Consider the following 18364-nt stretch of genomic DNA (forward strand, 5'->3'; position numbering starts at 1 on the left):
CAGGGATTTCTTCCTTTTTAAAACCGCTTCCCTTACTTCTATAATTATGTAAATACAAACTTGTGGTTTTTAGAAATTCTATATGCGGCTCTTGAGCATTCCTGAATTCAAACATGCGGCTTTTACTGACATGAAGTTTGGCCAACCCTGATCTAGTATCTAGTATTCATCTAGTAAATGTTTCTCCATTTCACTTATCACCATTTGTACAGAGAAACCATATTGAATTTTAAAACAGCTCTTTCGGGTAACTGTTAAAATCTGAAAGGTCTCAGATTTTTTTAAAATTCTTTCTCTTAACTTTTTTAAATGAATATGTTATTATCTAATGATATACTGTTATTTTTCAACTATGTTTATGCTGAAATTTTAAATCTTTTATTCCATTTCTAATTCTGTAATTTCTTTTTAAGGACAACCTTTCTCTTCATATTACAGTACCAATATTTTTATGTTTTTTATATATAACATGAATTTATAAATATACACTTTCTTCACATATAACCTAATTTTTTTCTTGTGTCTTTAAATGTGAAGCCCGATACTTTCAATATTCCAGTTCTGTTTAATATAGTACATGTAACATTAACCTAAATATACACAGTTTCTGAATAGGGTTCTAGAGGCTTTCTCTTGTGCAGAAGTTTATATATTTATATTCAAACTTACCTCCTTTTACTTCTCCATTTGTACAAATTGCAGACATTGATAAAGATGTGAGTGTTGTAACAACAGTTGCCAAAAGTATGACCAAAGATCCCAAACCTTAGGAAAAGAAATAATGTTTTTAGTAAAAACATGATATAAAATTGTAGAAATAAGAATATTTTTAAAAGCAACAAGGGGGAAAAAATCATGCAATCCAACCAAAGTATTATCTTAAACATCTGCTTTTACATTTAGTAAGTAGTAGTAACATGATATAAAATTTTATGGTGACATGATATAAAATGGTAGTAAAAACATGGTATAAAAATGTATGGTTTAACAGCAGTAAAAACAAATCATGATACAAAATTTCAGAATATTTTTTCATTGCTTCATTGCAATATTTTTTCATTGCTTCATTCATTGCTTATTTAAGCAATGAAGGGGAAAATTGTGCAATCCAACAAATTATTGTCTTAAACATTTGCATTACATTTATTTAACTTACCAATACCAGCTTGGCCGATTACCCATGACAACCTGAGGAATAGCATGACACCCCAAATATTTAACAAACATCTTACCTAATGGACAAAATATATACAGTCTAAGTATTTACGCATTGATATTCATCTTTATAAAACTATATAAAAGTAGATCATAAAATAATTACAAAGAAATCAATATAGCATAGTAAATAAAATTAACTTCTGAATCATAATTAAATAACTTAATACAGTAAAATCTCCCACAACCAGTAATATCAAAATAATGGCAATTCTGTGTAAAAGCAAACTTTTATACTGGGACTTTGATGAAATAATCTTCATCACTCAGTGAGAGAGCATAAAGTCTGAACAAACTGGTTTTGTGATGCATTATTCCATGGAGTGCTGCAAGGGTGGAGGTGAGGAGCTTTGTCCCTGCCCTGGCACTTTTTTTCCCCCTTTTTCAGACGTTGTAAGTATGTATAACATGGTCTTCAAATTCCAATCTTTCTACAAAAAGATGGTGTGGGAATTCACAGTGCTGTAATGTGTTTAATTGCAATCTGACTGAACTGACAGAGATGAACCGCAATTCCACGAGAACAGCTTCATTTCTTGGAAACACCATGTCTTCCTAAATATGTGTTTCACCAGTAATGTCTATCATTTGCCAAGTGCTGTGTTTGAAATGCTTCAGCTGTAATGTCAAGTAGCCTCTTGGGGTTTGGAGAAAATAACATAATACTTCGGTGTAATCTTGCAACATATTTTTGATGTCATCATAATTCTTTATGAAGGTTAAATAGGATTCTTTAGTGTTGCACGTGCTCAGCTCTATGATGTCACATGGTAAAGAATGGTCAGAATGAGAATGGCAATTTTAATGTATCTATAGTAAACATATATATAATCAGAAAATTAGTGAAATTAATATAACACCCACTAATAATCAAAATTAGCAAAATGTGTAAGAGATGGTCATAGTTTGTGTTTAGATGAAATTAAAGGGCACTATACAGGTAAGTAAAATAGTTTTAATGTTATTGAATGTTAAAGTCATATGGGGAATAATTCTGGCATTTTTAACAGTTGGGTTATTGCCTTTACACAATGCATTGAATGCTTATTTCTAGTTGAAATTCATTTGCTTTTTGGGCACACTCAATCACCTGAAGCAATTAATTGCGGAGATTTTATATCATATACCAAACATAACTTTTGTCATAACATTTGGCCCATCACCACAACATTCTGAAAGTCTAAATTTAAATCTGAAATTTAGGTTTGTGAGATAAAACATTTAATGTAACTAACAATCTAAAGACTTAAATGTTGAAAGCATTTGTGTTTTGTTTCTGCTGCCTAATGTAACAAGCTTATCCAAATTTTGGATACAGGAATTATTTAGAATATAAAAACTTATTCCTTTCTATGCATCCACATGTGAATTTTGAAAGTAGTGTCCATGATTTTCAGAAGCAACGTGCCCTGAAGGACACCGTAGTTACTTTGCTTCTTTCTGGAAAGAGATGAACATTACACCGCTGCAGATGTAAATTGTGGCCTATAATCATGTTCACAGATGACGAGTTGATTTACAAAAAAAAGCTTACTATTTATCTGTTTATTAAACATTTCTCTGATTGTAAATTGTATAAGTTGCTTCATTTTTTGTGCTTATACTTTCTCTTCAATTCTGTTGAGTGACATAATTTCTTGTTCAGTTACAAAGTTCCACTGTTCAAGTCCTGTAGTTGCTGCATCGAAAATTCCAACTAACTTGTCAATCGAAATTTTTTTGTTTTCAATAACCTCTTGTCACTTTCTTCACTATTGGTAATGGTATTTTCTGGATCTAGAACCATACTACAAATTTCGCCCTCCGTTAATAGACTGATAACTGGAACATTGCCATTGCAATGAAAAACTTCTGTTATATCACCTTTATTTATTACTGCTTCTCCACATTTTTCTACAAAATCCATTAATTGGAAAAGCAGATACACAGCTACGAGCCAAATTATTGATCACACAGATTTATGCTAAAATGATTGTTTGTTCAAAAATGAGGTATTTTATTCAGTACCAAAGTGAAATTGAGAATCGGGATTCTCCACATGGCTTTTTTACAAGGAAAAAAATCAAATGCGCATGTGAAAAGCATTAAAAAAAATTCCTAAGGAAATTTTGTTGGTGGCTTTAAGGTCCGGATTTTAGATCATTCCGGATATTGGACGTTGGATATTGTACTGCAATACTTTATGTTTAGTCCTTAATTCACTGTGGTGGGTCTGTAGCAAAGCAATTCATTTGGAACTAAATATTAATATTAGCCTATCTTAATTAAAAGACTTAATCAAAATTTATTCTTTATAATCAAACATATTGATAATTGTGTATTTCATAACTTGCCTGTCTATGATGATTAAATTCCCAGCTCTGCCAAAGGGACCAAGCTGTCACAGCAAAGCCTCAGACACAGATGAGCATTATGATGTAATAAGCTGAATCAAGTGAAAAGACAGTGTTGTAGTATTCATTTCTAAAGTTATACACACCACAGCCATTTAATGCCTGTGATGTAGAGTCAATGGTAATTATAGTAATGGATGCCTGGCAAAGATTCCTTCCTGAAAACAACACCAAATGGTAAGAGCTGACACAGGTTTCAGTGCAAAAACTCTTTAATTCTTATGACAAGGTTCATGGTGTTGCAATCTGTCATTACCATGTATACAACATGGCTATTCTCTCATTCAGAGGTGCAACAAGACTGGTGCAAATGTTCACCCACAAATTCCATTGTCATATCTCATGGCTTGATTTCATTCAACACAAGCACTGATTTATCGGAGGGATAATCCACAGTCTATTAAGTCATGTCTATACACCAGAATTCTTCCACTGTCAAATTTAAATGTTTGCCAACTAATATCCAATTCATCTAAGAGGATGAAAATACCATTGCTGACTCACTCTGCTGTATAGACACCATTTTTGTAGCACCTGCAATAGACCTGCAAACTATAGCAAACTCTCAAGAAGATGAAATTTTGGGGAATACTGGGAAGCAACCCAAAATTAAAAATCTTACAGATCTCTACATCAGATAGTGACAAGAAAATCTACTGCAACATTTCTACTAATTATAATAGTCCATACATACCCGTAGAATTTCAGCCCGAAATATTTTTATCAGTTCCTAACTTATCTCATCCTGGAATTTTGGCCAAAAATATTTTCATCAGTTCATATTTTATCTCATCCTGGAATAAGATCCACAATAAAGTTAATAACAAAATGTTTCATATGACCCAACATGAATAAAGACTGCCAACTATGGACTACAGCAGCATGTTTATCATGCAAATGGTCTAAAGTCTATAGATACACACAGTCAGCTTTGGGAGAATTCAAAGGACCTCCTCACAGATTCCAGCATTTAGACATAGATTTGTTTGGTCTGTTACCTATTTGCAAAAGATCTAAATATCTTCTAACTATAATCACTCGTTATACATGACTGATTGAAGCGGTGCCATAAGAAGATTAATGAGCAGAATCAATCACTAAAGCTTCGGTTTATAACTGGTTTTCATGTTTTGAAATTCTAAATCACATAACATATGACCAAGGTAAGCAATTTGATAAGCATCTTTTTCAAGCCTTGGGAAAATATTTTGGTTTTAATACAAATAACTACACCTGCATATCATCTGCTGACAAGTAGCTTGACTGAAAGACAACATAGGACTTAAAAGTAAGTCTAAAATGTCACCTGCTGGAATCATAATCATGGCTTCAAGCATTACCTTTCCTTCTTTTAAGCTTAAATCCCGGCATCAAAGAAGACTTAGGCTGCTTATCTGCAGAACTTGCAGTATACGGATTCACCTTAGCATTATCAGGAGAATTCTATTCAACAATATCTCACATCAAACAGTCTGAATTTTTTTCAAAATCTTCAGATGATAATACAGAGTTTGTACACATTTCCTTACATGAAAATTAAGGACTTTTTAGGACCATCAAAGAAAAAATTAAGGACCTATCAGTAAACAAAAAAACGAATAGAATAAAGCAATTATCTATACAACCGACTTCATGCTTGTAATTTCACTTTAGGAAACTAACAGAAGTGTGTATTATGCACTATTATTAAATTCACTTTAATACTTACCATAAAACAATTTTGAAAATTAAACTAACACCCTACAAGTTATGAAGTAGATAACATTAAATTAGGAACATAATTTCTTTAAAAACATGTATAAGTGTATTTTACACTAATAACAGTCACTATTTTAGAGATTTACATGATTATTATTTAACTTATTTGATATTTATTTAAACACAGTCAACTACTATTATAATCACAACGTAAGAATATTTTGCAGATTAAAATAACTGATTTGTAAACATACAATTTATTTCCTTGCTTTTTTTTTTTTTTTGAAAGATACTAGAATAATAAACTGTACAATAAAAGATACAAAACATTTGTGCTTTTTTTTTCTTTTCAGCTAATTTAACATCTAATTTATTTATGTCTATTTCCTTTTCTTTAACTATTCTTCTAAGTTCATTTGCTTTGATAAACAAATCAATGTTCATGCTGGTCTCAGCTTCATCTGCTAAAGCATCTAATCTACTGCTTCATTAATATCTTTAATGTCCCTTTGAAGAAATTTTTTCTTCTGCTTCATATAATCAATTTCTTCCTCAATGATATTTCGTTTCCTCTTTGAATTTTCAGATTTAGTTAAAGATTTTCGTTCTTCTAAATACTGCATATATTTAGACCTTGCAGAAGCTGCTGCTGATATCATTTCTTTATTAATTTCGATATTAAGAACACCTCCAGAAAATTTTATGTAATCAAATACTGTGCGTTGAAAAATGTATGATGAGTCACTTAAATTTTCAATTTCAATTGCTTTATTTACAGAGAAGCCCTTTTCCACAGAGGCCTGTCCATGTGACAAGATAAGAATCATTTTCACTATTTTCCATACTTTTGAATAGTGAAAATCATGAAAATAAGAAGTGAGAAATGTGTCAAGAGAAAGATTTTGAGGATCAAAAGTAGAAAATTCATGTAAATTTGTCTTAACTACTTTGTCTAGAAACTCTCCAAACTGCAGCAAAATTTCATCCCAATCATCTTGTAAAACACGTTTATTCTGCATTAATACCATTAGAACTATTTTCATTTTGTTCTGGGCTTTTTCTGAACTTTTAACCATCAATCGCGGGTCTATACAAGATGCATTTTGAATAAGAGAATAAGTTATTGGACATTTAGACATTAAGTGTTGTACTATTGTTAAGACACATTGTTGACCTTCTTGTTTCAATGCAAAACTTTCAGCTTGTGAAATGTCCTTCTTGCGGCATTTATCATTCATTAACTGCTCAGCAATGAATCCCAAATAAACTTTACTTTTATCATTATAACAATTTGGATCTTTAAAATTAAATTTATAAAGATTTTCTGCTTTAGTTATTTTTGAATATTCTAGTTTCAAAATTTTAAAGTGCTGAAGGCAATCATTTACAAGTTTTAAGATATTTTCAGCAAAAAAGAGAATAAGTGGTTTATCACTTTGATAATATTCAAGGAAAGGCAATAATATTTTCGACAGAGAGAGAAAAAAATTTAATTTTATAAGAAATGTTTTATCTTTAGTTGCCTCCAAAATATTTGAGAAGGATTTCGATGAATTTTTTTTAAACTTCCCCATTTCATCTTCTTTAATGTACAGTAGCAAGTCATCCCATATTTCAATGGCTCTTTCAACTGCTGGGACATTTTGCAACCATCGGTAAAAGCAGAACTTCACAGGTAGCTTTTTTAAGCCAGATATACTTAAAAAATCTTCACGTCTTGCAGGAGAATCTTTAAAAATCCAATATAAGGAGGATAAGAATGATGGAATGTCCCAGCCAGTGGATGACATCCTATGCTTGAAAGCATTGTTAAGAATGTGTAAACCACATGTCCCTAATGTCAAGCATTGAATGTTATATTCCTTTGTCAAGTCCTGTTGCAATAAATCATAAAATTTCCAGTTAACTGCAGGACCATCCATCAATATTTGTAAGAGTTTTGAAAAGTCTAGTTTTTCAACACATTCATAAAATTTGGATAAAATAATTTCACTTGTTGCATGCCCTATAAATGCAGAAGTAAGGTACTGAGTTCTGACCTTATTTTCGTGATGCCAGTACCTCACATAAATATCTAGTTGCTTCTTTTGATTTGTCAGATTAAGAGTCTCATCAAATAGTAATGTAAAAAACTCAGCATTTTTACAATGCTTTAGTAACAAAGTTTTAAAATAAGGGCCAAGACCAAAATAACAGATATAAGCACATTTCTTTTCACCACATGAAAACTATTTTGCAATGGAACTATCCGGGAACATTTTAGTGAATAACGGCCCAATATCATCGCACGATTTAAAAGAATAGTGGCTTTTGATGCACTTAAAAGCCCACAATATTTCTGCATCTGTAACTTCAGATTTGAAAAGAAAAGAATTGATTTTATTATTTTCTACACTTATTGATGTTGAATTAGCAGTTACATCTTTTCCTGAAGTAGATGATTCTTCTAACTTCATGATACTGACAAAATTCATGATACTGTTAGAAGAAACTCTGCAGTTGAGAAGGGAAAGATGTTTTGCAGCTAAAAGGGGCCTTACATGCAAGGCATTAGTAAAATTAAGTATCGCATATATATGTATATAATGTATATATATGTAAAATATTAAAAAAAAATACGATGGCTTTGCTCTTTGCGAACCAGCAACCTTTAATTACTTTTCTGCAATTCAGGATCGTCCCCTAACCCAGTACCTGCTAGAACATTCACGCCTATTACATAACCTCCTCATATAAATGCTGCGTCATAAGTTTTTCTACATTTTTCTAGAAGCTACTCTGTTACATAACCTTTCATATAAATGCTGCATCATAAGTTCTCCTACACAGATGCCTTCTCGCCTCCGTTCTGCTAACTCCTCCGCTATGCTCCTCTTTCTTTGTTAGAATGTTATAACGTATTGAAGACAGTCGTATCTAATAATTCAATTACTGAATACTGCTCTAAAATAAAATAAAGATATGCTTGATGTTAAAAGTCCTGAGTCGTCATTTCTCTCTGCGCTTCAATCATCTACCAGAACGTGTAATGGAATAGCTTCACCATTCGCCCACGATGTGTTGGAATAACTGAAAACATTACAGTTATTAATTAGCCGGTAGGATGTATCCTCTACATGGGAAAAAAGCTCCTGGATTTATTTCTAACGTGCTTCTAAATTCAACAATGGGTCAAGGACAGTGTGTGATCATCTTATGCTTTTGCTTCTTTTCCGGCGGTGCTTAATTGTTTTACTTCGGCTCCAAAGTTATGCGTTTTATCAAGTGCTTCTAAAGTGATTTATTTAGTGTTCAAATTGATGTGTATGCGAAGTCTTAAATTCAAGATTTTGTGATTGGAATGTTAACACGCTCAAAAACGGCAAAAATGTCAACTGATAAGAAAGAATCTGTAGCTATTGTGGATACAGTGAAATTTCAATTCCCTATTTTTGATGGCACAAGTACAAATTTTCCAATAGACAAATATCTTCTATTGTTTGAAGAGAAATGTGCCGCAAAGAACATTCCATAAAAGGAAAAGAAATTTGTTTTCTCAGAGTGTATTAGAGGAGAGGCTTTAGCCCTCTATTTACGTGATTGTTTAGATAAAGACTGGGACAACATAAAGGCTATTTTCGAGACATACTTCACAACATCGGAATCTGTTACTTTTAGTGATTTTGTGTCTTTAAAATACGAGAAATTTAATAATGTTGATGTTTATTTTCGTAATAAGTTGAAATTAGGAGCCAACTTGAAACTACCTGATTCCACAATTGTGGAAGCACTTACGGAAGGACTTCCTGAGTCTCAAAGAATGCTGTTAACAGCGCAAAACATAGACACACTGAAAGACTGGATTACTCTTGCTAGGAAACTGTTTCCAGTTCAGATGCCGTTGGATGGTCTAGGAAATAATAATTATCAATTTGTTTCTCCAAGGCAAACTGTTCCGAGGTGCTATTATCCCAGACCAGTGCAAGCCACTCCTTATCAAAGTTTTCGTAGTGTGAGACCTTTTAATTATCAACAAGTGCAATACCGACCTCTACAGTATGCGTATCGGCCAATTCGATATCCACAATTACCTGCTCTTAATTATAACACAGTTCCTAAAAGAGAAGTTAAAACATGATATTACTTTAAAGTGAATGTCCAAATTGGACAGGAAAAAATTCCCAGTATTATTGATACGGGATCGCAAATTAACGTTTTACCATTAAAATTTTTTAATAAAATTGGTGATAAATTTAGAGAAATTTCAGTGAAATCCCATGATAAAATATTTTCAATATCTAGTCAAGTTCATATAGAGAAAATAATCAAAGTAAAGTGTAAAGTAGGTAAAATAGAAAATAATGTGATATTTTATGTAGTAGATTCAAATTTGAATTATTTATTGCTTTCATCACCATGTGTTTCATTATTTAAATTACAATTGAATTTTTATAATTATGAAGTGTATCAGCTTGGAAAACAGGTAAGTAAAAATGTTAAAGTAGACAAGTTTTTCCAAAATAATTATGTATGTAAAAATGATATCAGTGCTGAACAATCTAGTAAATATTTTGATAATAGCGAAAATTTTATATGTAAAAATGATCTTAGTACTAAAAATTGTAATTATTGTGAAAATAGTAAAAATAGTAAATTACAGAAATTGTTGAATGATTATAATCATATATTTGCAAAAAGTAAATATGATGTTGGTTGTATAAGGGTTGAACCTCCCAGAGTTATATTAACTTCTGAATTACCAATAGCCTACAGACCATATAGAGCATCTCCTAAAGATAATAGTGAAATTAAAAAACAAATAGATGATTTGTTAAAAGCTGGAATTATTAAACCTTCTTATAGTCCTTATGCTGCTCCTGTAACTTTAGCTTATAAGCGAGATGAGCAATCCAGAAGCAGATTGTGTATTGATTTCAGGAAGCTTAACCAAATTACTGAAACTGATTCTGCTGATTCTGAACCTATTCCTAGAATTGATGCTGTATTAGATCAATTAACAAATGCAAAAGTCTTTTCTACATTGGATCTGGCATCAGGCTATTGGCATATAAAATTAAATGAAAAGGATACTGAAAAATTGGCATTCACTACAAATTTTGGACTGTATGAGTTTACTAGATTACCTTTTGGTTGGAAAAATTCCCCAGCTGTTTTTCAAAGAGCTCTTAGACAAATTTTAAACAAATATCAGATTCAATTTGCTTTAAATTATTTTGATGATATTATAGTATTCTCTCCAAATTTTGATGAACATTTAAATCATCTTAAAATAATATTTGATATATGTGAGAAAGAGAATATAAAATTAAAGCAATCTAAATGTAATTTTGCTAAAGAAAAAATAAATTTTCTAGGATATGAAATTCAAGCAGGTAAATACCAGCCCAGTAATGCAAATATAGAGGTTATTAAGAAATTGCAACCCCCTAAAAATATCAAAGAATTACAAAGATTTTTAGGAAATATTAATGTTTATCATAAATTTATTCAAAATTATGCTAAAATTAGAGCCCCATTAACAAATTTACTTAAGAAAGATACTCCTTATAATTGGACTGATGAATGTCAAAAAGCTTTTCAAAAATTAAAAGATGCATTGATTTCTAGACCTATTTTAACTTTGTTTAATCCTAAATATCCCTGTCATGTATTTGTTGATGCGTCCAAAGAAGCTGTTGGTGCTGTTTTAAAACAAGAACATCCTAATGGTAGTTTACATCCAATTGCTTTTCATTCTAGAAAATTAAGACCTTATGAACAAAATTATGCCATTACTGAGCTGGAATGTTTATCTATTATTGATGCAATTGATAAATTTTATGATTATTTACATTACAAAGAATAATAAAGATGTTATATATAAAAAATATTGATTCTTGCTTTTTGATTTTTGCTATTTAAATTATTATAAAAAGAACTTAGCAAGCAACCACATACTTGGTGACCTCGGAATTATTGATAAAGATGTCAGAAAGTGAAGAATCGGCGATTAAAGAAGAAATAGCAGGGGTAAGTGTTAAAATACCTCCCTTTTGGACTGAAAAGCCAGAGATATGGTTTTATCAAGTAGAAGCACAGTTTTCTATTTGTGGAATAACTGCCGAGGGAACTAAATTCAACTACTTAGTATTGCAATTGGAAGCAAAATTTTTTGAAAATTTATGGGATATTATAAGTGACAATAGCAAAACCAAATATACTGCTGCTAAAGAACGTCTCTTGAACACTTTTAAAGAAAGTGAAAATAAACGTTTACAGAGACTGCTAACAGGCATAGACTTGGGAGACAGTAAACCTAGTCAACTTTTACAAAAAATGCGAAATCTTGCTACCGATGGCATTTCGGATAAAGTTCTTAAAACACTATTTCTGCAGAAAATGCCAGATACTGTGCACAATATTTTAATCGTTAGTGATGAAGATATCGAAAAAATAGCTCTGATGGCGGATCGTATCATCGAAATGCAACCAAAACAAGAACTATACTGTGCCAGCAGTATTGTTTCTCCAGGAACAGATGCTATTGCTGAATTACGACAACAAATTGCAGCTTTGGATAATAAATTAGAAAAACTAACTGTCACAAGAAATTCTCGTTCTCGCTCAAGAAATAACAGTCGATCATCTAATAATCGAAGTAAATCTCAGAGCCGTTATAACCCTAATGGCAAGTACTGTTATTTCCACTTTCGTTTTCGAGAAAAGTGTTTTCCTGATAGATGCAAACCCCCCTGTGCATGGAAAAACAGCTCCCCGGAAAACGAAAATCAGCAGTAGAATTAGCGGCAGACTCTGCTGCTGTAAATAAAGAAAATTGCCGTAAATTCCGCTTATTTATCACGGACAAAAAAACAGGTTTACATTTTCTGGTTGACAGTGGAGCAGAGGTAAGCCTTATTCCTCGTACTTCTAAACACAAACTTATTAGTGACTATAAATTATATGCTGCAAATAATACAGAAATTGATACTTTTGGTACAGAAGTTTTAATTCTTGATCTTGGTTTACGCCGAGAATTTCAATTCCCATTTATTGTAGCAAAAATTAGTAAACCCATATTAGGTGCAGATTTTTTAAATAAGTTCAATTTATTGATTGATATAAAGCATAAAAGGCTAATTGATGGTGTGACGAACCTTGCAGTTTATGGTGACATCGCACCCATCTCTATTCATGAAACTGTAAATACAACGGGCAGCTTATGTAAATATTCTGATTTATTTGCTATGTATCCTAGTATAACAAAACCAAATTTTCTTATTTCTACTGTAAAGCATAATGTGAAACATCATATTATAACTAAAGGACAACCTGTAAGTTGCAAAGCAAGACCATTAGATTCTAAACGGTTGGAAATAGCTAAAAGATAATTCAAATATATGCTGGACAATAACATCATTAGTCCGTCCAGTTCAGAATGGGCAAGTCCCCTACACATAGTGCCAAAGAAAGACGGTTCTTTCCGCCCATGTGGGGATTACAGAAGACTGAATGATTTAACTGTACCTGATCGTTATCCCATTCCTCGAATTCAAGATTTTCAACATACTTTAACTCATAAAACTATATTTTCTAAAACTAATCTCTTTAAAGCGTATTTTCACATTCCAGTAGCAGATGAAGATAAAGAAAAAACTGCTATTATCACACCTTTTGGTCTTTACCAATTCAATGTCATGAGTTATGGTCTCAAAAATGCTCCCGCGACCTTTCAGAGGTTCATCAATGAAGTTTTTTATGGCCTAGACTTTGTGTTTCCATATTTGGATGATCCAAAAAACATGTTTTTTAATGAAAGAAATAGATATTTTTTTCAAGAATCACATTTCAAGTAAACAGATCTAGATGAAACACCAGAACTGAAGAAACAGAAATCCAGAAGAAAACTACTACTTTTCTACTGAAGAAAACTCAGACTCAGCATGAAATAAGACTACCAGAACTGGCAAACATATGAAGTTTCCCAAACACTTAAAAGAATAGCTTCCATAATCACTGTCACTGGGAAGGGAGTGTGTAGTGTCACTTTGGTCACATTGATTTATTGCGTCATCATTAAGTTTTTGATTAAGTAAAAGAGGAGCCACAACATTAAACCACTGTAAAATCCAAGTATTTATGGACAATTTTCTGTTTATGAAATTCCATATGAATTATTCCACTTCAAAGAAAATACAGTACAAAGTCTGCAATCCGGATGTCCATTATCCGGAATAATCTATAATCCGGACCTCAAAGCCACAAAAAAAAATTTTTTTGTATGCTTTACGCATGCGCGTAATGCGTTTAATGTTTACGCATGCACATTTAGCACAGAAAACGAGGCAACTTATACAACTTACATTGAAAAAAATGTTAATAAAGTAAACAAATAAATATTAAGCTTTCCTTTTCGTAAATTTTGATACCCTTTAGATTATAATTGCTCTTTATTTCATAAATTACGGTTTCATATTTTTAATTGTATAATTTCTGCATGCCATCTTACCAGATTTCAATTCATGATCTATAATCTGAAAAAACCCTTAATCCGGAATCGCCAAAGTCCCAACAAGTCCAGATTACGGACTTTGTGCTGTAAATATTTATCTTCTCAGAGTGAGAGAAGTGTTATTAGCATATCCTTACATACTAGGCACTTCACACTTCTCCTTATTACTTCACAAATTCTATTAATTAGAAAATTTTGCTTTTTGTTAGTGATATCTGAAAACCTTCAAATTCACAGTTATCATTATAAAGCTTACTTAGCAGCCACTATACACTATTGGCAATGCACTACAAGATTAGGGGCTAAAGACATGATGTTTCGTTAAATTTTCCTCTATTACATTCTGATGAAGTTAAGCCTGAATTATATTAATTTAGTTATTCATTATACTCCCCACTACTTCTTGTGCATGCTTAAAGCTTACCTGAGTCCAAAGAAATAAAGTCCCAGATATACTTGAGGTTCCTTCAGGGCCAGTACTGTGCATTTTATGGCTTTGTGCAGTCTACATGGATCTGAAATTCTGTTGCCCCTAAATTTTGCACCCAGTGGCTTCCCTAAATTCTAAAGATTTTGCTTTGCTTCATTTTGTTGCTCAGTTCTTCTCTAAATTTAAAAAAAAAAAAAAAAAAAAAAAAAAAAAAAAAAAAAAAATGCCTTCCGTAAATTCTGTCGGCCAGTGTAGGCTCACCAATTATGGGTTATCTGAATAAAAAATCATTTATGCCCAATTCAAACAGAACTAAATGTACTCATTTGGCCTATGAGTATCACTTATTTATTTTTTGCACATGGAAGGAAATTCTTGTCAAGTTTCTCCTTGTCAACACATTCAGCACTTTGCATCAGAGTTAGCTGAAGTCTGTAATCATCGCCAAGCATAATGTCAGTATAAAAAGTTACCATCCTCTCTGGTATTCCAATACTAATATTAAAAAACAAAAGTTTAGACATTGCTGTGTGAGTCATTTCTCAAGCTACAGTGGGTTGATAGTCATGCAGTGATGAAACCAAAAAAAGTAATAAATAATTATTGGTCAGGTTTTGCCATTAGTGCCAAAGTGAAATTTAAAAAAAATGTTGCTTGTGATCTGGAATGCTTTTTTTTTTAAAAAATTAAAGAAATCTATCCTAATTTAAGGATATAAAATTTTTAACCCTCCAAGTGGCCAAGAGATGGGCCCTGAAACCTTGAAGTTCCCATAAAGCCATGAGTAAGAGGTATTTCATCGATTATAATTCTAAAATAATGCACCAACTTTACACATGTAATCCTTTTTTTTTCAAATACTTAAACTACTTTAATTTTCCGGACACATTTCAAAATGCATATCTGTGTATTTAACCACTTGCGCTTAAAAGACGTGCTACGCATGTCGAGATGTTTTTGTCTCAAACTGAGAGCGACGTATGCGAACTCCACGTCGATAGGCATTTATCGCAAAAATGAAAATAACGTGGTGCACACGTTACCTAACAACGAGATTATTTATTTCTCAAGTTACAGCTCTGGATTGCACTCGCAGACTCAGAGCGGCATAAATGAAACACTTTACCGCTTGTTATATTGTAGTGCACTGCACCGCAACCATGAAGTTTAGTAGTAGCGCAAGTGGTTAACAAGGTGCTTGACAAATAATTTGAAATGCATAAGAATGGCCTTGTTGCTTGGAGGTTTAATATATAAAAACAATTATAATAAAAAATTAAGGCACTTTTTCGTTGTGTGCACATCCTTCAAAAGTATTCATGAGGCAATATGCTATATTGCCAAAACAGGCAATGTGGCAATTCAGGTATGTGGGCACAGCAGCAGACGAGCAGTCATTTGTCCAACAGTACAAAATGCAAAAAGTTTGCAGTCCACGAAGCTGTACTTTATAAATGATTGAATTTTGTGGATCAGATTTGTGAACCAATACCAAGTTTCTGCAGACTTCTGATTTTTTTAGCCCAAAGGGCATTAGCTCAGAAGAGCTATTAATTTTGTTTTGGCATTTTGCGTTGGTTCACTATAAATGTCAGTTCACTTTTCAAATTGTTGCCACCAAGTACTAGAGCACTGAATTATATTTAAAGAATTTAAATGAAGAAGAATCTGCATGAATGTATGTATGTTTCTCATGCTACCTTGAGACATCAAATTTTCAATAAGTTGTCCTCCACTAGAATATAGGGATCTGGAGGCCCGAACTTGGAATTTGTTTTATTATCTATTTCAAATTTTGTAAAACTTTAATGAATTTTTTATTATGAAAATCAATGATTTTAAAGCAAGCAATGGCAACACTGTACATTTTTATCTCCAGCGTGCGAGACTGTGTATCAGAAATTCTAAAGATAAGCTAATTTAAAAATTATTTTCCGATAATGGTGTTGAATTGAATTTTATGGTTTAAGATCAAAGAACATGATATTTAATAAACAAAAGTAACACACAAAATGCCCCTTTGAGCGTAATATAAAATCTGAAAGCTTTCAAGCATGCTTATAGGCTTTTTTTTAAACATGAAAGAACACAGTGTACATGGGAAAACAACAACATGGCAGTGCAAATTTGTGCATTTTCTGATTATTTGGAAGCAAAAACAAATTGCTGCTTACATGAACAGAATGACAGTGTGCACACTACCAAGTTGTTAGCAATGGCAAGTTTCTGCAATTCTCTGATATTTTTTGAAGCTAAAACAGATTGCTGTGTACAAGGGCTGAGCAAGGAGTAAAAGTTTTATTGAGGACTTTCTTTGTGCAGCCAATATTGAAACTGGCTGGTGTTTTTCTTTTCTTATCTTGGTGAAAAATTATTTGCCAATGGTTGGCAACTTTTCGGAAGGGAGGTGAGGATAATTTGAAAGTATCAAAATTATCATTCAAACAATCAACATTTTATTTAATGTGAACAGTCTTAGTATAAATATGCAAAAGCAAGCAACATAATTTTTAAACAGGAGAAAGCATTCAATAAATTTTTCAGCTTAAATATTTTTGAAAAACTGGAATGAATACTTACAAATACTCCTTGAATCCATCCTAATTTAACAGCTCCTTTTACCACACGGGTATCATCAAGATTTTTGAAACGTTTTGAATACTGGAATTACAAAATACATAAATAAAAAAATTACTCCCATAAATAAATATATATATATATATATATAATAGTAGAGTAATTACATAATTAAGATTAATCTATAAATATCAGTCTATTTCAGTATATTAATGCTCTTGCTTTGAAACAGTTAAGAATAAAGTTAATGATGTAATATTAGAAACGTAAGTAATACATTCCAAGACCTACTGCAGATAACAGTAAACAATATATAACACAGAGATATTCATGTAACATAACAATTATGGACAAGTTGTAGGGATTTATATTTATTTTAACCAACAAGTTAAAAGTTTAATTTTAAACTTTCCCTATAAGCCTTCATTCCCCTAATTGTCAATGTCAGAACATTTAAATTTGGTAGTGCATGTGAAGGAATGCAAATTCTATGTTACCAAGGTTCAGCAGGAAAGTTAGAGAGATGCTATTGCTGTCCCCTTTGTTGTGTGAGCTTGTACTCCTGGAGTTATTGCTGGTTTACGTGGCTTAACGCATTTACTTGCTGCCAGAAGTTTCAATGTAGGTTTAAGAAACAGGAATTATCTGAGCTCTGCAGCTTGGTTCTACAATTTGCGCACATCTTCGAATTTTTAGTTTAGCTCCATGATTGCAGTTACGGCCCAAGGGAGGTGTAGTGTGTCAGTGTCGAGTTGACGCATTGTAAATTTTAATGAGTTAATAAAGGGTATTTTTAACACTTCTTCTGTGTAGTTCCTATCAGAACTTACTGCACGTTTGATTTTCACTCAGAAGTTAAACAAGTGAACCCTACAAAGTAATAAATGGTATAAATTAAGAAAGTACCAACATTAAATATTGAAATAAAGCACCTTGTATACTACATTTAGCAATACAGTATATAATGCATTATTATGTAAAATGTATGATATTATTGTGTAAAAGGTATGATAAATGTGAAATATAACTGTACCTCCATGTCTGTGGGTAATATGTTCCAAGAGCAAAGGGTTCCAAAATTCATGTGTTCAAAGAGCAGACATATGAAACCATAGATAATAATGAATGCATGAACATCATGTAATAAACATAAATATGATCAAATAATAATTGATAAATCATACACTTCACATGCAAAAACTTAGAACTTGAGTTTATGAACAAAGCCACTTTTAAAGTTTCTGGAAAAGTTAATTGCCATAATTTATGATTTTGTGACACATTTCTGTGTTTCTCATGGTGCAATGGAACATGAGCGTGATTCTCCAAAGGTGAACGTTTTCTGCGCCATTTCCAACAGTTGTGTTTTTGGTCCTTTTTTTCTTCATGGGAAACTTAACTAATGGATGTATTTACCAAGAAATCCTATCAATGGTTATTCCCTCAGTTGAAAGAAGTGGTTCCTTGCCTTATTCTGCTGCAAGTTGGTGCTCCACCATATTGGCATAAAAACTTGCTATTATAATATAAATAATTAAATATAAAATTGCTATTATAATT

The 18364-nt window shown here is 32.0% G+C and overlaps 1 protein-coding gene across 1 annotated transcript in view; it reads right to left on the reverse strand.

Moving 5' to 3' along the window:
* The window catches only part of LOC118193367 (solute carrier family 12 member 2-like), a 261660-nt gene that overhangs the window by 83002 nt on the left and 160294 nt on the right, over positions 1-18364 (reverse strand). The window contains exons 2-4 of the mRNA XM_085810691.1: positions 16808-16888; positions 1157-1232; positions 670-765 (exon numbers count right to left, since the gene is read on the reverse strand). Coding sequence (XP_085666817.1) covers positions 670-765; positions 1157-1232; positions 16808-16888 — 253 coding nt within the window. The remainder of the gene's footprint in view (positions 1-669; positions 766-1156; positions 1233-16807; positions 16889-18364) is intronic.

Source organism: Stegodyphus dumicola, chromosome 2 (assembly GCF_044657685.1).
Source record: "Stegodyphus dumicola isolate Sdum_Otavi_A_Nest chromosome 2, ASM4465768v1".
Classification (NCBI taxonomy): Eukaryota; Metazoa; Arthropoda; class Arachnida; order Araneae; family Eresidae; genus Stegodyphus; species Stegodyphus dumicola.